At 38.8% G+C, this 12,500-nt stretch overlaps 1 protein-coding gene across 1 annotated transcript; it reads left to right on the forward strand.

Annotated features, from left to right (window-relative positions):
* The first annotated feature begins 9,178 nt into the window (after positions 1–9,178).
* On the forward strand, positions 9,179–10,513 carry LOC147429924 (uncharacterized). The gene has a single exon (XM_086495515.1). It carries the CDS (start codon positions 9,467–9,469, stop codon positions 10,343–10,345), a length of 879 nt encoding a protein of 292 aa, XP_086351641.1. The 5' UTR covers positions 9,179–9,466; the 3' UTR covers positions 10,346–10,513.
* Positions 10,514–12,500: the final 1,987 nt, after the last annotated feature.

A 12,500-nucleotide genomic window follows, 5' to 3' on the forward strand; every position in this document is an offset into this window, starting at 1 on the left:
CTCTCTTCCTATCTCTTTCTCCCCACCAAATACGTATTAGGTTGGACAACTTTAAAGGATATCGTACCTCAGAATGGAGGCAAAGTAATCCCTCGAACAAGGAGCTGCTGTGAAGAGATGTTGCGCAAGAAGCACAATAAAGAAGCTCTTCTTCATAGCACTCTATAGAAGCAAGAGCACTCTCGCACTGCGCACAACACAAAACAATGGCTACATTTAAAATTATAACTCTTTGTCTCTACTCAAAATGATGGCTACATTACATATATGTATATGTATTTATGTGTATATATATATTTGTTTATGTATGTATGTAGACACTAAGTATGGGAGCATAGCAGCCAAAGGTTAGACGCTTCCTCTTAGGTATAGTCCTTTTTTAATCGTGGCATTGCGGTCATTGATTCACTCATGCATGGATTACCGCAATGTACCTTTGGTTTTACCACGGTTGAGACTGTGATGATATCTAAAGAGGTGCACTTGACCTTTGGCACTACTAGCTAGCCATTACTTAGGTCTACTAGTTGTATGTATATGTATCTACATGTGTTGATAATATACTTGTGTACGTCTTTTTAGATGAGTGAGTAGGGAGAAAAGCTTAATCTTATATCATTTTTTGTAATGTAGATGTCAGACGAGAGACCTACTGTGGGTAGCAGCCAGCTGGCTCTTCTTTTGGTTGGTTCACATCCAGGTGGGCTCCCACCCGGGGTGGACATCGCCTCCAGTGGACCCGATTCTTGAGTCGGTGAGAACAAGCAAAGAAATAAAGAATGTTTCTAGCTAGTTAACCCTAAACCATGAGTGTCATAGGTTTATTTTTGTTATTTGTAGGCACGGCCATCCTACAGCTACCCTTCTCAGGTTCCTCCATCGGTCATAGATCCAGACCTACAGCGGGCTCTCTCTTTACAAGACCAGTACCTCCGAGAGACAGAGAATTTGTTTGGTCGCTACACTCCACAGCAGCTTGCGACCTACGGTATTTCTCCGCAGACAAACTACCACACACTATGGCTCAGGAGGCAAGGGAGCTTGGAAGGACAAACATGTAAGATTGATTAAATTCTAACGTCAATCGGTGATTATAAAGATTGTAGTTGATGATTTGGTATTGCTATTGCTAACTTAGGAAAATATCACTCTCTCTCAACCAACCAGAGAAATGGTCAAGTATCGGGAGTGACATATAGAATTTGATGCTTGGCAATGGTTTTTCAAAAACAACGACATCTCTCATGAGCAATTCGACGCGGCGGTTGGATCACTACAAGCGGTAAGTTTAAACATGTAACTTTGTATCAATTGTTTTAAGCTGTTGATAATTGTTTAATTTGGTTTGGGTTTATGTAGAGTCAAAGTGATCAAACGTACGTGCCTCTGAACGACCACGAGATAGAGGAGGATTAGATAGAAAAATAATTGTCCAAACTTTCATAAAGTCCCAATGTGGCACAATGTATATACAACTAGTTACTTTTTATTGTAGCTTTTTTAAATAGTTGATCTTCTGCATATTAAATGTCAAGGTAAAGTAAATTCAATTTCAATTCTTTGGTATTTTTTATACTCTTCCAAAAAACAATTGATGTTTCATTGTTTTATGCAGGTCAAAAATAAAGGTGCTCGTTTGGGGCGCCACCCAATTTTGGGTGGCCCAAATGAGCACCTTTATTTTTGAAATGGCGTGTAGCGGCAATAAGTGTAGTAATAGACGCGACAACTATGGCGGTAATAGAAGTGGGTATATTGTCACGACTATTACCACGCTTATTGCTGAGAAACCACTATCGCATGCATAGCTGTGGTTATTGCCGCTCCCGCAAATTTTTCTCTCTCCTTTTTCCTTTGTTTTTCTGCGGCAATGCTAGCGGTTATAGACATCTCCTCTTATAGTGTAATGTTGGGTTCTATTGGTATTTGTCTATCTGTGTCGGTTGTTTTCTTTCTCTTTCACCTCTCACAGCCAAAGGTCCCATGCCTTCCCGGCTCACCTATTGAACCCCATATCCCTAGAAAATGCTATGCACAACTTTCCCCAATAGATCATCACCAAGCAGCTGTTAATGCATTTTAGCGCATAAAGTTACTTGCGCATGGTATGTCAACACAACAAGCGACGCACACAACCTGTCAGCTATCGAATGGACAAACCTAACCCATATGAAATGAAAGGATATAAAAAAGGAAGTAACCAAGGAAGAGATAAAGACAATATGGCCATGTGAAGACACAAAAATAAAAAAAGGTAGGTGGAATGTGTCAAAGTGTCAGCGTAAGAGATCAAAGAAAACACGAGAGCTTCACCATTGCCACAGTGGCTAACCCACCATTGTCGGGTAGAATTTTGGAAGTGCATATCTACATGATGTAGCATGGAGAACTCTGTGAAGCCCTCGTCTCCAAAGGTCACATCAAATTGCTAGATGAAGGCCAAAACTTTGTATGTAGCACCAAAGGTGCCATCATAGGTGAGAAAAGAGATGCTCTTTCCTCCCTCCTTGAACTTCTTAATCTTGTAGGACCTTTTCCAAGAAGCATAGGATTTGCGGTGTCCTCCCCTTTTGTATTCTCTAGGGAAAAAATAGCTGCTTTCATCGAAAGAGGAGGAAGATGATGAAGATGAAGAAGAGGGTGACCTCTTTTTTTTCCTTTGATTGCTCTCTTCCCTTTGGGAGTGACGAGGAGAATGACTATAGGGTGATCTTTTTCTCTTAGGAGGAATTAGAGATCATCGAGACCGCTGTCTTCATGGAGCGGAGATTTACTTCTTTCTTGTTCATTGCATTCCTCCTCTTCTCTTATCGGAGAGAGTCTTCTTTTGGAAGTCTCTACAAGAGGCTTCCTAAGCTCTCTCTCTTCTTGGAGAGGTAGGAAAACCCCATAAGCACAAAGTTGTTGGTAACTTTGGCTTGCAAGGCAAGATTGCCCATAGCTTGTTGCAACCTAGTAACAAGATAGTTCAAAACATTGGGCGTCATCAGTAGCAACTTCATGTGCAAAATCAAAGTTGTCAATTTCATTCTACTCGCTTTATTATTGTCAGCCATGCTAACTAAACTTATGTATATGCTACTTTGTGCTTTGGCAACTCAAAACTTTAGTTGCTACCCTTCTTTACTTTTGAAAATTAGCTCTCAAGCAGCCACACCCATGGTTTAGAGACTGTTGATTGCAAAGAGTAGTGGAGAGGGTATACCATTGCTCAATTGATTATGGTTCCTATTGAGATTTCTAGTAGCTCAAAACTTTAGTTGCTACCCTTCTTTACTTTTGAAATTAGCTCTCAAGCAGCCACACCCATGGTTTAGAGATTGTTGATTGCAAAGAGTAATGGAGAGGGTATAGCATTGCTCGATTGATTATGGTTCCTATTGAGATTTCTATTAGCTCAATAATGATTAAGCGGAAGGTAAGCCCCGAAAGACTCCATTATTAAGTCTATAGTTCCCAACGGTGTAACTAGAACTAAGCCCTTTTCAACCAAGTTAGTAGATCTATGTCCCACTTACCCTCTTACAATTACCATGTCCAACCTTTCATGGACAACTTAAGGACCTCTCTTCTTAAGCAAGAAAAGAGAAACCAATAGCTCTGAAACCAATGTGATGAAATATGGCTATGACATTCATTATAGCGGAATTGAAATAACAATAGTGAGCATTTTCTTTAAGAGAATTCCTAAAAATCATAAGAAGACTATTTGATTAAAGGTAGCAAAATGAACATTACACCTAATTAGCCTGGCGTGAACAATACTTGTAAAGAGAGAAAGAGAGAATTAGAGAAATTGACAATAGTTGAGGATCAGATTCACTTGGAGCCAGTCCCCCCTCCGATAGGATTTTGTATTATAGATTCTCCCATAAAGAGAGACTTGGTACAATACAAGCTTTGTGTTCCTTGAGACCTAGTTGATGCAATGAAGATGGTAAGATTCATGCATCAAAATTATGCATGTAACTTTTGCAAAAACATTAACTTGTCCCCGGCCTCAGTCCCAAGATCTCAAATTACACCTTCAAAGGTGGAGAGAGCTAGCAGGGGATGAGGGTAGGAAAGAGGACGAAGAAGTATTATTACAAGAAAGAAATAGTTTCCTCACTTATCATTACTCTTGTAGCTTAGCATAGCATAGTAGCATAGTAATGGAGATGAAGACGATGGCAAGCTTTTGCTTTGAAGCATGGCTCTCGGTTGGATTTGCATTCCATAGCCAAGAGGTATTGGTGTAGGCTCTCAAATTCTCAAGCTTGGAGAAGCAGATGAATTTCTTGATCATCACACAATAAGAGTCTGTGTGAGGTTGTGTATGCTACAAGCAACCCTGCTTCTTGCTTGGGTCGACCCCTCCTTCTAGCTCCTGATGCAAGCTCATTGGCTCCTCTCAAGCCTAGCCAATCATAAGATTAGGTCATTTCAAGCAATAGAGGCAACATTTGGACAAGTGTCCTCCTTTCCCCTTTGAGAGAGAGGTCTTGAATAATGATTAAATAAATAGTTAATTAAACTAAGCTCTCATTGGACCTCTCTCAAGGCTATCCAATAGGCTTTGAAGAAGGGGTATCCCTTGCGTGAGTGGTAGGTCATCCAACCCCATCCCCTACTCTTGGGGCTCACCCCCTCCGTTGTAGGCCCTCTAATTTGACTTTCAAGCCCCTCAATCACCTTAGCCCCCAAGTACCTTAAGCATAGGCCTAGCTTAACCTAAGGTCTAAGGACTTTTAACACTAACCTTTGGAGGTCTTTAATGAAGCTAACCCTAAGGTCTTTTAAGTTCCATTATTAACACATTGTTATTCAATAGACCATCTCCTTTTGAGACCTTGCCGAGATGTAACCATCTCCTTTCTGGCCCTGTGCTGAGCTTGGTCTAAAAACACATATCTATGTTCTAGCTCTTGTTTCCTTTTTACCTTCCCATATTAGATGCTCAGTTTAACATGAAAAAACCATGTTGGTTATTATCTCTCCCTTTAAACTATAGTCATCCTCGACTATGAGGTAAGAGAATATAAAGTCTTAGTCACTAGTTCATGTTTCTTAGCGAGTAGAGGATTCCTTTTCACCCTATGACATCATTACAGAACGGATGACAAATCCATTTGGTGCTTGGGAGAGTTAGCTGCCACAAGCATGTCTGCTCTTTAGTCCATATCATAGTCCCAAAGTAGAGTGACAAATTCTACTTGGTGTTTGAGAGACATCATCAACACAAACATGATTCTAAGCATGCATACTACTTAAATTTGTGCACAATAAAAAGAGAACTAGTCTTATAAGACAAAAACATTATTCATCAAAAAGAAATTACATTTTCTTACTCCAATGTAGCATTGTAAGTATTGACATGGAGGTTCATATTATCCTTAAGTTGTGTTTCTTGCATCCATCTAGCATCTTCAAAGGATAATTTTTGAACTTTAGAAGATATCATCAGATAATCTTACCATGCTGTAGCACCTTGTCCTCATGTCAAAGGATAGCTTTGGGTTGTAGCACCTCTTCTTGATCTTCAATCTCTAGGGGGTCTTCAATAATTGCTTGTGTTGGTGGCTCTCCTTTGTAAGGCTTAAGTAGGCTCACATGAAAAGGATTGTGTATGAGCCGATGGATGTGCAACTTGAGTTGATAGGCCATCTCATTGATTACTTTGGATAATGCCTATAAAGATTATAAAATAAAATAAATTTATTGATCCAAAGATTGTGGAATATCAAATTTTGATTTTTTTCTCATCTACTTGATCTTCCACTGCAAAATGATGCCCTGATTGGAAAATAAATTAATAATTTCTTGAGTCCTAGCTAGATTTAGCTAAACTCACAAAACTTTTAAAGAATGGTATGACAAATTAAATTACTGTAATAATACTTTTGAGTAAGATCCTTTAGCTAATCATGAAAATAACTATAGAGAACAATTGAATTGAAAGCCTCTCACTTGTTATGATGGTAAAGCTCCAATTTTTCTTTTCTCTCTGCTCGATAGCAAACATGTTTTCCTTGGCTTGAGGTGCGTTCAAATATAAGTTTCTTCTTTTTCACCAAAATTGAAATTGAGGAGTGACACCTTTATGTGTTTTCAAGGTGGTGAAACTTGAAGGCATGTTGTAATTTGGGGCAAAACATGCGAGCTTGCTTCATTCACATATAAATAGAACGATGTAGTGGCTCTACTGTTGAACCCACGTAATAAGCATTTTTTTTTGTAGTACGTGACCACCCCCCCTCCCCCCAACCCCTTGGCCCCGCTACATGATCAAGGGGTTGAGAAAGTTGTGATTCTAGAAAATAGAGGAATGTAATGCTTGTGCAAAAAACACTATTCTAAATAAATTTTACGATCGATTCTTTTTGTTTCTCTTCAAGAAGAGAAAGGAGAAAAGAAATTCACTCGTCGCTGGATCTTGCACTTAGTTACGTGCATTTTGGGGCTTTGCTTACTTTGGATAATGCCTATAAATTTTGAAAAATAAAATAAATTTATTTATCCAAAGATTGTGGACTATCAAATTTTGAAAAAAAAAATCTCAATCTACTCGATCTTCCACTGCAAAATGATGCCCTAATTGGAAAATAAATTAATAATTGCTCGAGTCCTAGCTAGATTTAGCTAAACTCACAAAACTTTAAAGAATGGTATGACAAGTTAAATCACTATAATAATACTTTTGAGATCCGTTAATTAATCATACAAATAACAATAGAGAAAATTAATTTGAAAGCATCTCAATGTTTATGATGGTAAAAATCCAATTTTGTCTTTTTTCTCTTTGCTAGATAGCAACCATGTTTTTGTTGGCTTGATGTTTTTGTTCAAATATAATTTTCTTCTTTATCACCAAAATTGAAATTGAGGAGTGACACCTTTATGGGTTTTCAAGGTGATGGAACTTGAAGGCATATTGTAATTTGGGGCAAAACTCGTTCACGTATAAACACTAGATCGATGTGAATAGAGAAGAACTTATAAAATTTTTGTCACTGAAATTGAGGAGTGATCCTTTATGTGTTTTAAAGGTGGTGAAGTTGAAGGCATATTGTAGTTTGGGGCAAAAGATGTTTTGCTTCGTTCTCACATAAAGAGGTGAACATAGAGGGGCGAAGAGTCAAAGCCTATACAAAGTGCTTATACAAGGCTTGATCAAGCTAGAATTTAGAAAGCAACTTGAAAATATACAAACCTCATGTACGTTCTATAGGGAGCAAAAGGAATATCAAAGCTCTTCCATGAAAGTATTAACTAGAGTCTCTAATAACTATGATGCAAGGCTTTGGAACATTTTGTGCCTTTGCTAGAGGATGCATACCTCTTCTATGGAAGTGAAAGTGTGGCTCTAAAGCAATGTCTGGGAAAAGTGTGTCTCAGCTTACATTTGTGCCGCTTTGAAATTCAAAAGTGCCGCTTGAGAGAAAGAGGAAAAGGAAAATGCCTACCTAGATTTTGACAAAAATAATGTAAAAATATGAAAAATTAGCTCAATTTTCCAAATTCTCCTTTTAAAACACCCATGGGGAGGAATTGTGTAAGGTTTGGAAAATGATTTTTCATAAAAATTGCTCTAAAGGGAGTGACAACCTTACCATAGCTGGCATTTGAAATATGGGTTTTAATATAAACTAGCTAAATCTATCACAAAGTACTCAAAGTTTTGTCTACATTCTCAAAAGGTGAATGGACCTCATAAACATTTGTCCTCAATAGTTGCCTTGACAAGAATCATAAGTTTTATGTCGTGTGGAGAGTCAAGTAAACTTTGTCAATCATAAGGATAGCCAATGAATGCCAAGGATCATGTAAGCCAAGAACGATTTCATCGCTCAAGCTAAAGCTTCAAAAATGGAAGATGGAAATTATTATACTTGGAAAACCTTCTTTATTGCTAGAAGTTTGAAGACGTAAAAGGGATTATTTTAAGTGCTAGCACATCAATATCCTTTTATTTTAGTACGTTTTACTAGTCCTTGGTTTTGAGTAATCAAGCTAATATCATTTTTGTAGGTTTTAGTACTCCTTGATTTTAGTTTACCAAGTTATATATTGGAATTTGTAGATATTGAAATTACATTAAGGTCTGGTTCCTTTTCTAGAAATGGGATTCTATATGACGTTTGAAAAAGCTAAAGGAAATTATCACGTGATTGCAACAAGACTTTAAGGGAATGGTAAGCATGATGTTAACTTTGCGATATGGAACCCTAAGCAAGGAACCTAGCTTGGGAAAAGAGTTGGAATTATGGGCCAAGTGGGGGTGGTGCACAAAGTTGTAGGTAGGCTACAGTTTGTACAATTTTGGAGCCTTCATGAGCTAGCATTGTCAAGCAATGTAAAGACAAGCAAAGTCAAGCAATGTAAAGAGAGTGTGGATTGGAATATTGCATTAAGCAAAGCTATGGTGTATACGGAGGTCTAGAGAGGGGTGCAAGAAATCAAAGAGCTAGGAAACATAACTAACTTGCATGTATGTGTCTCTTTCCAAGGCAAGATTGTTGCTTGGCAAGAACAGACAAGTCTAGCCCATACACAAAAACCATTAAATTTCAATCATAGATTCATAGGAGTAAGACTCATTATAGTATAAAATGGGATATGTCATAAATCAAATTCAATTATAAATCTTAGAGGACCAGGACCCACAACACAATATTTTTGGCACGTCTTAGAGAAAGACATACAAAATTTTTGAACCCAATTGTTTAGGCTCTATAAATGAGCCTTTTATTCTAAGAGCCTCGTGATTGTCTTTCAACTTTTTATTTTAAAAAGACTTATTTTAATTTGTAAATGGTCTTTTCTTGTGAAGATTTCATTTTCACCTCCCCCCCCCCAAATTGCTGCATTAGTGATTTTATGTGACTAAAGCTCAGTATGGGTACGTATGAAGAAATTTTATGTGACTAAAGCTCAAAATGGGACTTAAATATCAATCATGGGATAAGGCTCATGGTTCTTTAAACAAAAGGGATGATGTAAGGTGACATGAAGTGTTTATTTCTTTATTAAGGTTCTTAAGTAGGGCAAATAGTGAAAGGTAAGGCTAGGTGTTTCTAGGAAAATTAGGCGCTTATATTGTGAGACAGTTGGGACTGATGATGTATGGGTTCAAAGGTTATAAGACAAGGACGAAGCAGGAGAAATGTTTGCATGCTATAAAGCGGTAGCCTTCGATCGAGTACCAAATGGAGCAGAGAGCGTGACCGTTAGTTGTTTTGTGTGTGAGAGAGAGAGAGAGAGAGAGATGCTACGGGCAGTCTAGAAAAAGAGAGACTAAGAGGGAGCGTGCGTACTGCGCCCCTGCGTAGAGAGAGAGAGAGAGAGAGAGAGAGAGAGAGAGAGAGAGAGGACTAGAAAAAGAGATAATGAGAGGAGAGCGTGCGTGCTTGAAAGAGAGAGAGGCAGGCTATAGTGCTGTGTGATTGAAAGAGAGCTTGTTTTTCTTTGGACTGTGGCCGCCGCCATGGGAGCTTCTTCTACTGATCACTATATTTCTGGGAGGGAGAAGGCTGCATGTTTATATTGGGTTGGAGGTTTTGTGTTTATGGGTTTCGCTGCCGGCACCATGTACCAACATCACGCCTCTTTTTTTCAGCTTGCAGCTGCATACGCGCGAGCGGCAGCAGAGCATGCGTGGGACGCTGTCTGCGTGGCCCTCGCCATCGCCGCCATCGCCATGGGCCTCCTGGGCGGCCACTATCCCGACCACGACATCAGCAGCAGGCACAGCCCTGCCTTCCACGAATTCATGAGCTTGGGCCTCGCTGCAAGGCAGCGTTACTGCTACGTTGAGGATGATGATGGTGATGATGACGATTGCTGCTGCACTGTTAGTGATTCCAATATAGTCGCCCTCATTGAAGCTTCTGCAGATAACTCTGTCAAGATCGATCAAGAAGCCGCCTGCAACCATAATCAGCTCCATCAAGCTGGCCTGCACGTCGATCAAGCAGCTCCCGGCACCATCGCTTCTAGCCATGAAGCTCTCAGCTTGAAAAAGACGACTTCTTCAGGCACACTAGAAGTAAGGAAATCTCAGTCTCAAAGTAGTGAAACTGCACGAATGCCGGATGAATACGCAGGTGATGGGGAAGACAAGCTTGGCTATGGCGTGCTGCAGGAATTGGAGCAGCGCCCAGCTGCAGGGCCGGCTAATTATAGCATGCAGGCTCTTCAAGGTGGCTGGTATTCGGGATCAGACGCCATTAATGCAAGTAATTATGATCGTGCTGAAGAGGAGGAATGGACTGCAGAGATTAATCGCAAGGCAGACGCTTTCATTGCGAGCTTCCGAGAACAAATGAGACGCGAACTGCAGCGCGAACTCATGTTATGTACTTGAGTTGACTCATCATTTGTAGGCTCATTGGGGTCTGTTCCCACATTAGTATACACCGTATGAACTACTTTTTCTTTTTTAAGCCACTAATTTTTCCCATAGCCTTCCTCGTCACTCTTTTTTGTGATTATTGATACAGTTACATTTTTTTTCTATGTACAAAGTTTATATCTTAAATCCATATGCTTTATAGTATTTATCATGGCGCTCTTGCAAATTAAAAATTCACTATCTTATGTTTTTACTACCCAAAAACTTTTAGTTATAAGCTTCTTTCACTGTGAAAAAATAGCCCGTTTCCTTTGTAAGATGAGGGTTTCAACCTAATTCCACCTCATGATTTTCATTCATACATCCATGAGATATGGGTTAGTGTTGGGAATGAGATGACGGAAGATGAGTGTGTATTGTTGTCACATCATTATAATGGTCGATAGCATGAAGGATGGGTGACCTTTTTTGTGTTGGCGATAGGGTTGCATGGAAGCACAGAAGATGGAGAAGATGAAGGAGAGCTCGCTCGAGGTCACACGCAACTTAAGAGGTAGTATTATCAAGCGTGCTATAATAAAGACGAGGCTTTCTTGGAACTGATGATCATAATATCATGGCTCGGGAAAGGATAGGTTCGTTTTATCCAAAGCCTCTTCAAAATGAAAAATGGCAAGCTCAAATTTTGGCAAGAAGGCTCTCAAGTCGGTTCACATTATGGAATTGATTTTAGTTATAATATGAGATTTTTAGTGTGATTATCCCTCTCAAATTTAGTGTTAACGTGCTCAATATATGCGTGTGAAAAGGTTCCAAAGCTTGGTCCACCAAAAAGCCTTGGATCATATATATATATATATATATACATATTACAACCTAGGGCAAAAGAACTCATCAAGTGAGTAAAAAGAAAGGGTCATAAGTGCATTCCACGTTGTTAGAAGCCACTAAAAGTCAAATAGAGAGTGGCTATGGAGTGGCTAGAGTTATTTTTGGATTCTCACATGTAATAGCTGACACTAGGGGATCTTGAGGTCGCTTTCTTGCCCTATAAGAAAACCTAGAGAGAGAATGTTGGCTTTTATTTTAGAGAATGAAAAGAGAATTTGTGGATTCAAGAGTGGTCTTTGGCTTTTCACTTGTTACTTTGGTAGACATTGCAAAAGAAGGTAATGCTTCATGATTGCTAGAAGTTTTCATTCCTATTCTCTTTTTGAGCTGTCACTTTCAAAAAAGGTTCTCTCCAGGGCTAGAAAAATACATTTTTCCTAACCAATCAAAATAAGGGGAAACTTGAAATTTTCTCGGTTTTTAGGTTAAAATTTGAAGCTTTTGCCGGTAATTACACTAAAACTTGTGTAAATTTGCCGGTTTTTTCTTAAAGGCAAGCTCAAAATCTAACCAAGATTTTATAATTTCAACCGGTTAAAATATACTAGACCCCGGCTTTTTTCTAACACTAGTTCTCTCTCTTTGTCTTGTTTCCCAATCAAATTTTTTCTCCCCCTCTAAAACAATTCCCTAATTTTGGCATCTCTATCACCATATTCAAGCTCACCATCTTGTTCACCATATTCACGTTTTATCATCTTCTTCAAAGTCATCAACATTGATGAAAGAGCTCTATACTCGTAAGGAATTTTAGCTAAATAGAAGCTTAACGGGACATCCATTGACAGAAAAGAGAATCTCAAGCATATAGATTGAGATTGCACCAAAGATGAGAAATATGAGTCATTTTCTTTGTAACAAATTTTTCTAAACTTTGGTGTTAAAAGGCTTTTTTCGATATTTTGGTCCTACTAATGCTAGTTGTTTCTTGCTTGTTTATTTTGTTGATTGTTAAGGTGGAAGCACTATTACACTTTGTTGTAACAATTTGGTAATGCCTGTGCTCCTTCTTTAGCTTACTTGACCATGTATTGTCTACTTGGATAATGATACTTAGTCTTTACCTTATCAAAGATGGTGTGATCAACATAGAGATGCATATGCTGATGATTCACCTTGGCCTAGATAACTTCTACCACAATTGCTCCTAGTGCTTTGGTTGAGAGATTGCTTCCAGGCATTTCCATTTAAGATTATACTACCAAGTTTAAAGGCCAAGCTCCTTCAACCTAGCAATACCCTTCATTCACAAATTATTTTTGGCATTAATGGAGTT

This window comes from Adiantum capillus-veneris, chromosome 22 (assembly GCF_014529385.1).
Source record: "Adiantum capillus-veneris isolate H3 chromosome 22, ASM1452938v2, whole genome shotgun sequence".
Lineage (NCBI taxonomy): Eukaryota > Viridiplantae > Streptophyta > Polypodiopsida > Polypodiales > Pteridaceae > Adiantum > Adiantum capillus-veneris.